The 15,035-nt window shown below is 39.1% G+C and overlaps 1 protein-coding gene across 4 annotated transcripts in view; it reads right to left on the bottom strand.

Moving 5' to 3' along the window:
- The window catches only part of pard3bb (par-3 family cell polarity regulator beta b), a 441,444-nt gene that overhangs the window by 200,891 nt on the left and 225,518 nt on the right, over positions 1 to 15,035 (bottom strand). For all 4 annotated transcript variants that reach the window (XM_055215428.2, XM_055215427.2, XM_055215429.2 and 1 more), the window contains 2 exons: positions 12,064 to 12,249; positions 4,683 to 4,853 (listed from right to left, as the gene is read on the bottom strand). In XM_055215428.2, the coding sequence (XP_055071403.2) occupies positions 4,683 to 4,853; positions 12,064 to 12,249 (357 nt within the window). The remainder of the gene's footprint in view (positions 1 to 4,682; positions 4,854 to 12,063; positions 12,250 to 15,035) is intronic.

Here is a 15,035-nt window from a genome sequence, read left to right as displayed (position 1 = left end):
TAAATACTCGTCTTTGGCGGGGAAGCATTTTCTCTTAATTGATAAGATAAGTGGTCAATGGCAAGGAAAGAGTTAAACAGCATTTTTAATTTTTATTCTGGATTTTTGCCGAAATAACGATAATATGTGTGTCAAGTCTTGATATTTCTTAAATCCATAATTAGTGAAGTTAGGTCAGGAGATATGGACATAAAGCAGAATCAGGGGCAGATCACACAGAACGCGTTTATGCCAGTAAGAGGCGCCTTTTTTAATTGTTTTTTTTATGGACAGTGAGCATTTTGCTTATCCACCCCGAGTGCCTCGCGTTTTTGCCACCTGCTGCGCTATGCATTTTTGCAAGAGTGCTCTGAGTGCATAAACAAAAAAAGTCTACTTGACTGACAGGACAGCGGATTCGGTGGTTGCCTAGCAACATAAAAACACATTGCACTGCTGTTTTCTGAAGTCAATCAAATAAAGGCAGTGGGGTGAACCTTGCGTTTTTACCGTTAAATACGCATTCTGTGTAATACGCTCTTCAAACAGATACACATGAGTACACTTAAAATAAAGGTGTTTCATGATGCCATAGATTTTTTTTTGCTAAATGGTTCCATAAAGGGGTGGTTTCCCAGACGGGGTTTAAATAAGTCCAGGAATAGGCCTTAGTTATATTAGGACATTTAAGTAGTTTTTACAAACAAACCTTAAAGGAAATTTATATCAATTAATCATAAAATGGCCCTGATATGTCACTAGACATTAAGAAACCATTTTCATTTCAAATACTTATATCACTGACAACAGTGGTCTGGCCAGTGTATTGTCATTTAAAAAGTGGAGTTTCAGCCCTCAACTGATGTTTATGTTGTCATTTTGTGTATTCGCCACCAGTTGTGAGATTGCAGTACCAGTTTTAGCCACAAGTTTTGTTATTGCAATACCAGTTTTGGCCACAATCCTATATACTGTTCCTTTAAAAAAGGCAATATTGGTGTACATCTTAAAAACAAAACAATAGCACTGATATAAGTTAAGATATCAAGGCAGCTCAAATAGGCATTTTAGACTGGGACTAGAATAAGTCCTGTCCGGGAAACCACCCCAAAAACACTTTAAAGGGCGTTTTGCAGGTAAAATTTTTCAACGAATTTGTGCAATTTGCTTGTTGATAATAAACATTTAAACTGTTATCTATTGTATTTTATGTTGTTGGGTATCACAAAACCCGAAAAAGTATGAAAAAGAACAGCAATTTGCAATGATTCTCCTTTCCCCCACAACGCACTGTCTGACGTCACGCTGGGGAGAGAATTGACCAAAGCCGCCTTGAGAGCATTGAGAATGACTATAGAAAGACGAGTAAAGTACAGTTCTGATAGCGCAGATTATAGATAGATAGATAGATAGATAGATAGATAGATAGATAGATAGATAGATAGATAGATAGATAGACAGATAGACAGATAGACAGATAGACAGACAGATAGACAGACAGATGGATAGGCTAGTATAGAGAGATAGGCAGACAGCCAGATAGCATAACGTTAGCATATCTTCGTGTAGAAAGTAAACAAACAATTAACATACTCGTGCATGCTGGCTTGAGGTGGTCCATGATCCTGCCTGAAATGGGTGTAACTTTATGCGATCTTCAGCACAAACGGTTTTGGCAGCATGTCTCTAATCCTGGAAGGTGAGTGAAGCACGTCACGTCTGTTCGCGGGGACCAGCGACCCAAACGCACTCACTTTCTTACAGCCAGTAGCGGAATGGCAATCGAGAGAGTCGGGACTTTCCCGGTGGGCCGATCTGATAATAGTTATACATTTCGAGTTATATTAGCAACACCGTCTGGCGGCGTGATGTCCGCCGGTTCCCGCAGCCCGCTGGTCAAACTGTGCAGCCTCTCTGCTCAATAAAGTATATAAAAGTGCTCAACCTGTTCGGCAGGTCCAAACATGTACAGGATTTATAAAAATACGGTGATCAATGAGCGGTTCCTCCTCAAATGGCACAGCCTGTCGTGATGTAAAAAGCCGCCGAACGCCTGTTTATTACAGTATGTATGCGGTCGGATCCGAGTGTGCTGCAGCTGCTGACTGCTGCTGCATAAAATGATCGTGTGATTCGTTATAATCGCATAAACAATATAACAAAGCATCCTTTTATTTCACAAAACAATATATTTGAGATATTATTTGATAGACTAGTAAGTGTGGATTAAGGATGTTTAAAAATCTCTAGCCTGGTGGTCAGGACATGAATGGATCAAATCAGCAGATTTGCGAAGTTTTATTTATCTCCACATATATCATAAATAATAATTAGCATGGTAACTTTGCAGTATAACACATTATATATTTCCTACGATGTATATATGATTTCCAAATTATATACGTAAGTATTAAATAGCAATAAATGTCTCATCTATCTCTATGGCTCTGGCTGAGTCTTTCTCCACTTCTCCCCAACGTGACGTCATCGCAGAATTGCGTTAAAAAAACCGTTAATACCAAAAACGTAAAAAAAGTGGTCTTTAAGACCATTTTTGAGACATTTTAAAAATTATACACATATCTTGAGTGATTTATGTACCCATTAATCGACAGTGGTGGTTAACCTGCAACACACACTTTAACATCCAAATATCCTTTTTGTTTCACAAAAGGTTCTTTGTGGTTTAAAATGTTCTTTATATTATAAAAAGGTAAAAAATGGTTCTTTAAAAACTAAATAATTCTATAGGGAACCAAAAATGGTCCTTCTATGGAATCGATGTGAAAAACCTTTTAAGCACCTTTACTTTATTAACAGTGTATTCCCAGAAGTGTAGAAACTCTGGAGCACAGAGGAAAACATTACAACAAGATCATGTATAGAATTTGCCCTGGGCCAGAAGAAAGCATTTTTGGGCTTCATTTATTTGAGCAGGAGAGAATAAGAAAACTAAAAGACAAAAATGTATTAAGACCCAAAAAATCACATAATGTAAGCAATAAAAAACTTCAACAGCACCTTCTCTTTATCATTCTCTCGCCCTTGTGGGTGCACAAACTAATCTCTCTCTTATTACTGAATAAAGCTCTTACTTGTGCTTCTAAACAAATGTTAAGCAATAACTCTCTATTAGTCCATTGCCAGTTTCACCTCAGGAAGAAAGTGCATCTGCCTTGCATGATCTATTACTTTAAACCCGGTCCCCTCACACAATCTGTTCTCTATCTGCTCTCGTTGTTCTCCACCCATCGGGGGAACCAACATCTCACCCCATCTCTACACAAAGGGTCAACGGCATCAGCACCGACTCCATTCTACACCCCATCGGCAGGCATCATGGGACGTCCACAACCCATAAAGCACAATGAACGTGAATCTTTATTTTATGAGAACAATAACACAACAGCCTAGTTGTGCCCGCCCCTCCCAGACGGTCAGGCCTCACAAAGGCCCCCAATGACCATCAATCCATGCGGCTCCATTGTGTGGCCTAATTACACAGCACTTTGGAGCAGTCGGAGGCCTTGGGGTAAAGTGTGTCAGCACGTGTGTGAGAGACATAGAGGGGAATCCTGGGGTGAGCATATGGCAGACCTCGAACCCAGGTGCAGGGGAGGGGCGAAAGGCTAAAACATCCTGCTGGAAGCAAATTCCACCAGCACAGGGGAAATGATGGAGAAAGTTTAAGGATGTGTCATTTAGTCAGCTATTATGACACAGCAAGCAACTGTCTGCACCCAGACCAAAATCAGCAAATGAAAGTTAGAAAAACTCAAATCTGATCTATGCAGTTTGAAACATTTATGGTTATATTAGCATGGGATTATTAATGTGGCAAATTAATAGCACAACGGTGATATCAACTTTAATGTGTGAATGTGTGAAACTGTGGACCTGTAAGATCTTTGATACTGCTAACAGGCATACACATGTTGGAAAAAAGGAAGTGACAGAGGGATCAGACCTCAGGTTTGGTCTAGAGAGAGCAACCACTCTGAATATTCATCTGTCAACTCTCAATTCACTGAAAGATTCACACAAGAAACACTACTGAAAGTGACTATTGTGGCAGCATCCAGTAATATAATTTCCAAGAAGAATTTCTATCATCCAGTGGAAAGAAATGACAAGCACTTTGAGAAAACACCTGTGAGTGAACTGTGGTTATTTCAGATAGACACAGAGAAAAGGAAACACAGACAGCACTGCTGAAAAGCAAGGTCATGCCATGATAAGATGGTGTAGCTGGTCAACCAGCTTAAGATGAATTTTGGAATATGGTTTCAGCTCAATCAGGTCCCCACCAGCTTAGCCATGGTGGTCTCCTATACCATTAACCAGTTTGAACATGGTTGCCTAAAAGGTGAGCTTTGTTCCCACCACCAACCAATAGTCCATCAGCTTTTAAGCTAAGAACCACGCAAAACCAGATACCTTCAGATGATGTCTATATTAAAAAGGATATAAAGATTAGGGATAAAATATTGGGTTGCTTTAACCCATGGTTGGGTAAATACCAGACAGACGCAACCTATGCTAGGTTGTTTCAACCCAAATGCTGGGGTGTTTTAACCCATGGTTGGGTAACAACAATCCAGCATAGGGTATGACCCAACAGTTGGGCCTTTCCAATATTGACCCAACCATGGGTTAAACCAACCTAATATCTTTTAGACTGTATAGTAACCAAAGGTCAATACCTGATTAAGTGGTGGAACAACACGGAGTATCACCAGTTGGATCATTCCTCTGAGGTTCCCTTCCATGGACATTGATCTCCGCAGGGTCTCCATGGCCTCATGGTTGGACTTCCCCAAGAGTGTTTCACCATTGACGGCAATAAGTTGGTCATTGACACGTAGACGCCCATCCTAGAAAAGAAAAATCAGAATTCAACTTTAATGCTTCTTGCAAGAACAACTTTAAAGTTCCCAGCGTTAAGACTTAATCACCACACCATGGCAGGAGAATGGCTGTAGTGAATATCCGGTTTTGTGTGGTTTTATATTTAATTTCCTTATGGAGTTGGCGGTTCTCATCAGAAGACCTTCTCAACGTCCTACTTTCTTCAAGACTTTGATGCATTTCCTCACATTCAACGAAAACTCTTCGCTTTCCACAGGCGTATTATGCTCGGTTAAGCCTATAGGGGCTTGCATTCAAGGAGTATATTTCCCACAATCCAGCTGCCCTGTCTCTCTGGTACTTTATACGGAGATTATAAGACATGCATATTACATGGCATATAAAAAGCCCTAAAGTTCATCACAATTAATATTAATTAGTGTTTTTCATCCGCTTCCTCTGACTCCAGGCGAGAGAGTAAGCTCAGATTCACAAGAGGGTGAATGCAGGAGCTTGCAAAAACCCTCACATACATAAAGCAAAACTGCTGCTGGTTAATTAACAGTAATGCAGTGTTACTGCAGCATTGCTAGGTTGTGACGTGTTAAATGCATTTTAAACAGAGCTTGTTACCTGGTAAACAAGAAATTAACTGCAGTGTCGTGATACGGAATTAACAGAAACAATAGGAATAGTTATAGCTTGGATAAAATATAGACTGTGTTCCTAATATCTTTTAATGAGCCAACAACTTAACTAATAAAGCATCACAAAAAGTATAATTATGACAATACAACACAACATTAGCCCATTATTATTTAGTATTAAATACAATACACAGTATTAATAAGCTTACCAATGCAATATAGGAGTGTATTGTAAACACAGTAATGTGACAGTATTACTTACACTAGATGCGTTTCCATTACCACTTAAAATGTGAATATTGTAATAGTGAATTAAAATGTGCTCCATCAATTTCGCAAAAACTCCAACGTATCGCCAATTTTTTTAACGCTCGGGTGAGATATGTACAGGTCACCTGCGTAAAAGTCACATGCACAACCTATGGTTAGAGTCGCTATGGTTTTTGGAATGACTTATCGCAAGAGAACTAAAGTATGCTTTATTTAGATAACATCGTCAATTGAAAATGCAAATGTTACTATTTCGCAATTGTTGTTTTTTTGTAGCGCATTTAGAAAATATCGCTAGTTTTGCGCAAATCTTTAATAGAAACCAGGCTGCTGTTTTACTGGTTGCTGCTAAACTCTTGTTTTTTATTACCATGGGAGCATCAACTTCTCTGATTTGTGAGGCGGATGATATCTTCAGGATTTTGAGCAGTATGGCCCTTTATCAGGAATCCAACTACTGTATTACATGATCATGAAACCATTTTACACGTTTCATGGCTCATTTCGAAAGGCTGATACTCTATAGTGAAAATGAATGGGACTATATTGCGTCCTTTATAGTGTTAGCAGAGAACCTGCACATTGTTAGAGTTTAACAAACACCCACAAACTCTGAAAGCCCTCTCAACATCGCCCTGCCTAACCTGGTTGGCCTGATATTAATGGTGGAAGAACACAAGCTCTGGCTTTTCGTAAATGAGAGATATAGACTTTCATTACTGAGGCCATTGGGTGAAAAGAGGTTTGGTCCTCGTGTCACCGCGAGTCAGTGTGAATTATGGATCTTTATTAGAGCCATGATCTGATTTTCAAACTGGATTCTGTGAAATTACAAAGTTCATCTCTGTCTCTAGTTTAACACAAGAACATCTTGAATTGAATTGTTTTACTTTAACCTACGCCCAGAGCTACAGTATTGTTGGACTGTGAGTTTTGTCTCTGTTCCCACCAACCCCATATTTATACTTCCAAATAAAGTTAGTAATTTTTTTCAAATCTGTTGACAGCAGTATTCTGGTGGGGCGTGTGTGCACAGTGGTCCATTATGCAGTCCAAAATCTATGAGGACAGGCCCTGCGTTCTTACAGAATAGTTGATGGCTATTCAAAGAAACGGTGCATAAATAAAAGAAAATGGGCTATCGATTCAGATCACGCTGTTCTTCATGAATCACAGGACTCGCATGGCACAGTGCTTTCATGCTTAATGACGCAAGAGGAATCCAACATTTCTATTAACTGCCCAATCGGATGCTGCTATTGGCTCAAAATGGCCAAAATTTATCAGCATGAACGATAGTTTAGACCATGACTAATTTGCACAGTTTCTTACTTATGTGACAACAGAAAAAACATATCCACAGCTATTTATTTCCAATGCAATTTAAATGAGAACAGTGCCAAATGAGCAGTTTGTTTTTAACCATACAGAATAAGAAGAGAACAGGGACTACTGGCAAACCTCCTTTTTATGGTTTATAAATAAAAAACTACAATAACTTCACACGAAAACGTCTTCCATGCACCCCGTCTCCTCTTGCCTTCCTTCTTTTTGTGTCTGCTCTGGGGAGAAGACACAATCCCACACACAGACTCGGGATGCTTCCAACTCATTAACATGGGCTTGGAGAGTTTTTAATTAGCATTAATGTGATGGAGCTCACACACAGGCGGTACCCTGCACTCTCCACACTCCTTCACCAGGGACTGGATGGGGAATTAAAAGCTTGTTACCCAGAGTTCCCCTGTACTGGGACTCAAGTGCGCATCACCTCGCCGTGGCTCCTTCTAACCCATCCTCAAAAAGATGATCCGACAAAGCCTCGGGATGATTGAGAAGCTTTAGATTTAAGAAGTTATTTTCCTGCTCTACAACCATCAAAACCAAAATCTGCTTTTCCAACCTAAAGCCCTGACAAATAGGAGCGAAGTGCTGCTTCAATCAGGTTGTAAATCAAAACTTATCTCCACAAGTAAATCTTACACACTTACACACATGAATGTGAATGCTCGGGACAGACAAGCAAAACCCAGATTTACACAACTTTTCACACAACTGAGCATAGAAGGGTCAGTAGGATTTTTGTAATGACTAGCTTCTGAAAGACTCTCTGTGTCATTATTCAGTGTAAGAGAAGAAAAAAGTCCATAAAATCATGATTAATGTAATGTAAACTTGATATATGTGACAGCTGAACCTAAAAAGAATCTGCAGGACAAACAGGAGGAACAGATCTATAGCAATCTTCTTCAAAACAGCACTGGGTCCAATCAGCACCCCTTCTGTTGAGGTCAAACTAAACCCTACTGGGTGGAGGTAACAGAGACCAGAGGTCAAGGGAACTAAAACACATGCCAAGTGCAGCTAATAAGGATCGTGACCTATTTACAGTCTCAACTCAACACCCTAAAGCCATTTGACACAGTGAGGACAAACACAAGGGTCTTCATTTGTGTTTCTGTCAGATGAAGACTGATTTCTACGCGTTGAGTATTTACCATAACCCAACTTGTGTATCATTAAGTGTCTCACTTTAAGACACCATTACTTTATCCATGCTTGAACTGTTTTAAAAGATTACTCCAATTTCAAAATAATTTCTTGATAATTTACTCATCCCCAATTCATCCAAGATGTTTATGTCTTTTTTTTCTTCAGTAGAAAATAAATGAAGATTGTTTTTGTTTTTTAATTTTCTCTATATAGTAGACTTCAATTGAACCCAACGATTTGAAGATCCAAATTGCAGTTTCAAAGGGCTCTAAAGGATCTAAACCGAGGCATAAGGGTCTTCTCTAGCGAAATGATCATCTTCACCAAAAAAGTAAAATATGTACTTACATTTACATTTAGCAGACGCTTCTGTCCAAAGCAACTTACAAAGATTAGGAAACAATAAATGCGATGTGTCATAGGGAGGCAATACTACAAAAGGTGCTTATAACAAGATTAGGGATGCACGATATATCGGCCGACATATCATTATCGGCCGATAACTGCTTATTTTTTAATATCATCAGTTATCGGTCTGATAGCAAAATTAGGCCGATAAATGAAAGCCGATAAATGATGGATTATTTTGGTTTGTTGAACCACTTCACTTGCTCATTGCTGGCCATGTGGAGTTTTGATTGGTGCTTTCTGTGACATAGCACGAAGATGACACGTGTTGCGGGCTTAAGAAGAGTATGCTAGTCTAGCGCAAAGACAAGATGTACGCCTATATATATATATATATATATATATATATATATATATATATATATATATATATATATATATATATATATATATATATATATATATATATATATATATATATATATATATATATATATATATATATATATATATATATGTTATCGCCCCCCAAATATAAAGAGTTATCGGTATCGGCCAAAATTTCCACATCGGTGCATCCCTAAACAAGATACAAATTTTTACTATTTCTAAACAATACCTGTTTGAGAGAAAATAAATAGTTAGTTTAGGTATTGAAGATACAACATCTCCCCCTGTGACATACTCTCGGATATTTTTCGAGGTCGGCGCACTGAATCCCTTACAAGAAACCAGACCAGTGGGCTTAACACTACAAATCGATACCCACCAAGCATCATCAAAAACCGGTTGAGTAAGGGGAGACGGAGACGAGACTTTATAACCACAACTTCTCGTCTTGCACTAGCCCTGTGATCTGCGTATTACAGAATCACGTCGAAAGGTCACGCATGATGTAGAAGGAGGACTGTTCAAAAGTTGTTGTATGTGAACTCGCACCAATTTGGGGTGCTCACAAGGCCATGACAACAGCATTTCCTTACAGGTGTGAGTCTGGAAGTGTCAAATTACAGAGACAAGTACACTGTCTGTATGAACGAGCGACCGACCTCAGACCCATATGCTATTCGCTTGTGGCGCCTGTAACCATAGTGACAGACGTAAATATAAAAAAGAAAGTATTATTTGTGCAATAGACAAAAAAGCAGATATATCCAATACAAAAGTAATCCCCATGACTCCTGGTGACATAGTGACGTCAGCAAATCGATCGGTTTATGCAATAAATGTAATGTTATTTACAACATTATTAGTGTAAATGCAGATCCTCAGCCACATAGGAAGTGTGCTTCATGCTGCCGCTCTATAGGTGGCAATGAGAGGTTTGCAAAGATCAGGAAACAATAAATGTGATGTGTCATAGGGAGGCAATACTACAAATGGTGCTTATAACAGGCCAAACATAAGCACAATCTTCTTCTTGTGGTGTTTGCTGTTGACAAACCAGCCTCTCAGCGCCACCTATAGAGCGGGAGAGTAAAGCCCACTTCATATAGTGCCGAGGTTGTGCATTTAAGCTAATAATGTTTGTAAGTAACGTTTAATATCTTGCAAAAAACAATCTGCTTTTGAGCTTTCAAAGTGGCAGATCTGTTGACTTGCATTATATGAATCACAGATGGGATTTTTGCAAAACATCATCTTTTTTGCCCTACTCAAGAAAAAGGGTGAGTAAACAACAGCAAATTTTATTTTTGGATGTACTATTCCTTTTATTATACACTTAACATTTTAAGATTTTATACTTTGCTAATGTTATGGTTTGTGGCGTCTATAAAAGGAATGTAATTTTGCATTAACCTTATAGAGACAGAGCGCAGCGCGTCATAACCTGAAAACCATGCCCACCGGGGGGGAAAGCAATCCTACAGTCTCCATTGACTTTGTATTGCGAGAAGCCGCCTCCTTATCATTTCTGGCTTATAACAAAAAACTGAATAATGCCTAAAAGCTGCTGTGTGACAATATGTACAGCTAACAAGCCAAAGAACCCAGAAATAAGTTTTTATAAGCTGTCGAGCCGTAAAACCCAGTCTTTAAGGAGAATAAAGTGGATCGCCGATTACGTTTCCCTCTATTGGACGCAGTTTTACTAATAGGAGTACTATGAAAAGTTGCCTGTTTCCATTTCTGTGTCTTTAAACGCTCGTTTTTTTGAAGTTGAAAGCCTATAAAAACGTATTTGGTTTGTTTGGGTTGTTAGATGTACACCTTGTCACACAGCAGCTTTTATGTATTAATCTGTTTTTAAGTTTAATCTGTAAAAAAATTTTTATAAGCTGTCGACCCCAAAAACGAGCATTTGGAGACGGAAATGGATGCAGGCAACTTTTCGTGGTACTTCTATTGGTGGAGCTGCGTCCACTGGGGGGAAACGTAGTCGGCGATCCACTTTATTATCCTTAAAGACTGGGTTTTACGGCTCGACAGCTTATAAAAAACTTATTTCTGGGTTCTTTGGCTTGTTAGCTGTACATATTGTCTCGTCGGGAGCTGCTGGGGTTAGGTGTCTTGCTCAAGGACACTTCGACACTTGGTCCGGTGGAGCCGGGGATTGAACCACCAACCTTCCGGTTTGTAGACAACCTACATGAACCACTGAGCCACTGCCGCCCCTAGAATGGGATTGTCAAACCCCTAGATAACCAAACTGCATGTGACACAACAGTCTCAAGGATTCAAATACGGGTTGACAACAGTATTATGATACCGTGTGAACGTAGCCTTAATGTCTGTGTGTCAGTTTATTGTTTAAAATGGTTCGTACGTTTGCGTTTGGCATATGTAATATGTAAGGTCGCGAACACGCATCCTAGGGCTAGTGCATGATGGGAAGTTGTTGTAAAAGGACAGATTTTGTATTTATTTTGGCTAAAATGACTGTTTAGCTAGATAAGACACTAGTACCTTGGTTGGGATCATTTAGAGACCTTTGAAGCAACATTGAAACTGCAATTTGGACCTTTAAACCGTTGGGTTCCATTGAAGTCCACTTTATGGAGAAAAATCCTGGAATGTTTTTCTCAAAAAATGTATTTCTTATTGACTGAAAAAAAGACATCTTGGATGACATGGGGGTGAGTAAATTATAAGTAAATTTTCTTATGAAAGTGAACTTATTCTTTAAAGAATGAAAGCATATGCATTCTTTGAAGCAAACTATAAAAAAGTACAATTATTTGTAAAAATGGCCAAATATTCCTTTGAGCAAGACACCAATGAAATGCAGAGACTTGTTTTGACATTTCTTTTTTGTATTTTTAATAGCTGCTTGTTACTGTGGGAAGGATGTTCTCCTTTCTTTTTGGACAAAACCTGTTATTCGCCCTGTGTACAAGATGTAATACTCTGGCCAGAAACAGTTTTTTTTAAACATACATAATTTAGTCAACTTTTAGGACTACCTAGAATACAGATGGCCTGAAAGCCACAAACTCAACTCCATCTGGCAAATGCGAATGTAAATGTGCTGTGGTACCTTAAAAGCTGCTCCTCCATGGATGATGGACTTGATGAAGATGCCCAGGTCCTCTCCGGTCTCACGAGACTTATTACCCTTCAGGCTGACCCCTAACCCGGCTGAACCAGAGTCATTGAGAGGAACCTCGAACATCAGCTGCTCCTTCCCTTCTTCAGACAACAGCAAGCGTGCCTGCTCCTCTTTCTGATGGAAAAACAACAATGATGGGAGAGAAAAAGACGAGGAAGAAGAGAGGTCATTTCATTCTGACATAAAAAGCTCACTATTATAGCAGAGAATAGCTCAACCTTTTCATGCCTATTTTCTGACGGTGAAAGCAATGGGGTCATTTAGAAACATAATCCATTCTCCATTATGGAGTCCAAACGCTCACCTCCCCACCGCACTCTTACTCCCGGTTTTTCTCCTATTTCCTTTCTTTTCTCTTTGTCTGTCAGCTTCCTGTAATAATGCTAAAATTACCTGTACATCTCGTCAGCTGAAGTTTGTTTTAAAATGAGCGTTAATAAAAACGCAAAAATTACATTATTACATCTGGATGGGGAAAATAATTTTTTGTCGCCAAGGAAACAGGCTTTTCTGTCAGGCTTTCATTTGCAGAGAACGATGAAGGAGAGCAAATGAAGGAGAAAATGGATTAAAAAAAGGTCTGAAAAGAATTTGTATTTGATCTATATAATGAAATAGTGTACAGCAGAAAGAGGGAGAGTGATTGACGCCAGATTGTCTAACAGTATTTTAATGGCATATTTGAAACATGCTGCTCTTTTAGCATCTCAAATCTTCACTATTCCAAATTTATATTAAAAGGACACATTTTGAAAACAGAATCATCCTGGCTCTTTTAAAAAAAAGTTTATTTTCACTCTTAAAAAAAGTAAGAATTGTAAAACAGCTGTCACTGGGGCAGTATCCTTTTAAAAAGGTCTTAATATGTAGCATTTAAGTACAGATATGTATACATTCGATAACAATTTGTATCTTTGAAATACTAATATGGACGTCTGACATTCCAATATGCACTCTTTAGGTGTACTTTTAAAAAGGATATCACCACAGTAACAGCTACAAAGATCATTTTTGACCATTTTTTTTACAGAAATGTCATAGAATAACAATTTCTAATTTCTTTAAGACTTAAAGTTCTTACACTTTATAGTCTCTAAACCAGTGGTCTCCAACATGGTGCCTGCAATAACCTCAACTTTAATATTTATTTATTACATACTGTATTTTCATATTAGCTTGGCTTCTTTATGTATGTTAACATTTTAAACAATGTAAAAACATGTCAACAAATAAAATAAAATCAAAAAACAAAACAAAAACTTTTGAGTAGACTATATCAAAAAGTAGCCCCTCAGACTGTTTTATCCATTGTGGTAGCCTGTGTTCACAAAAAGGTTGGAGACCCCTGCTGTAGACCCTTTATCTACTACTAGAAACCATTCATTAAAAAAAGGGTCTGTGGATGTTAAAAGTTATTTATGCAACCATACACGGTCAAAAACTGACTGTACAAAACTGTACCTTTCCTGTCGTTGGGGTGGTACCCTCAAAGTTAATTTTTGATATCCCTTTATGGGTACCCTTTTGGGGTACAATTATACCCTTGAGGAGTGTGCACACCAAAACTGTTAAATGCGCCTGAAAATGTCTGGAGGACGCCAAATCCCAGCTTTCTTTTCAGCTGAGCGCCAGCTTTCTTCAGCTGAGCGCATTGGTAGCTGTAAAACTTAAGGTGTGAGCCGGTTGGTTGTTGTGATATTTGTCCCGCCCTTCCTCCACAGTGATTGGACAGCCGTGTGAGAACTGACATTTGACGAGCGGAGCTTTTCACCCAAAGTTGAATCTCTTTCAACTCTCGGCGCTCAACGCTGAGCGAGGAAAATATCCGCCAGCTAATGGCTGTTTTGAAAAACACCACGCTTCCATTGAAAACAATTGAAAACATGCACCGGCCGCGGGCATGGCCAGCGTATGTTTTTTAATTGTCTCCAATGGAAGTTTTTCAAAAAAGCTAGCGTTATTTTTTCACGCGCTGAAAGCTCAGCGTTTTTTTCTGGGCTCAGCACTGAGAGTTGAAAAATATTCAACTTTGGCTGAAAAGCTCAGCTTGTCAATAGTCCCTTTCACACATGCAGTCTTTACTGGTAATTTACCGGTAAATTGCAGTTAACAGATCATGTGTGAACAGAACCTTTCCGGTAAATCAGTGCTCCCAATTTACCAGTAAGACAGGTTGTAAGATTACCAGTAATTTACCGGTAAGCGCTATGTGTGAACGAAAAATATAGGAATACCGGCATTTAGAACGGACGACGTCAGACCGCGCTGACAGCTTCAGACCAATCATAATGTTTTAATAGAGATGACGCGTTTACCCCCGCACTGTTTTACGGACGTTTCCACACACACGCTGCTTGAAAGTCGAGCACACCTGAAGTTTACATCCACATTTCTTCACCAAAGTTGTTTAAAACAGCTTACCACATACTTGCCGAATTGCCGACGTCCTTAGCACGCTCTCTGTGAAGCCTAAAGTGCAAACAGTACTGTTGTTTAAAACGCATTTTCGGTTTGACGTCGCCTCATGCAATGTTGTTTGGTCATGAGCAACTTCTGAGCTCAACACTGAGCTCAACGGGCGCCACAGGTACTTCCGCTTTCTCAATGAATTTACCGGTATTTTGATACTGATGTGTGAATGATGTCTTATTGGTAAAAAGACGGAATGTCACTGCATGTGTGAACAGCACATTTTTGTATTTACTGGTAAATTCATTCTGGTAAATTCATGGTAATTTACCAGAATTACTGTGTGAAAGAGGCTAATGTCAGCTCTCACACGGCCATCCAATCACAGGAGAGAAGGGGCGGGACAAACATCACAACAACCAACCGGCGCACCGTACAACTACTGATAAACAAAGCAGAAGTATCACAGCAACCAAAGCGTTCAGCTAAAG

This window comes from Misgurnus anguillicaudatus, chromosome 17 (genome assembly GCF_027580225.2).
Source record: "Misgurnus anguillicaudatus chromosome 17, ASM2758022v2, whole genome shotgun sequence".
Classification (NCBI taxonomy): Eukaryota; Metazoa; Chordata; class Actinopteri; order Cypriniformes; family Cobitidae; genus Misgurnus; species Misgurnus anguillicaudatus.
This window is presented reverse-complemented; position numbering and strand designations above follow the sequence as displayed.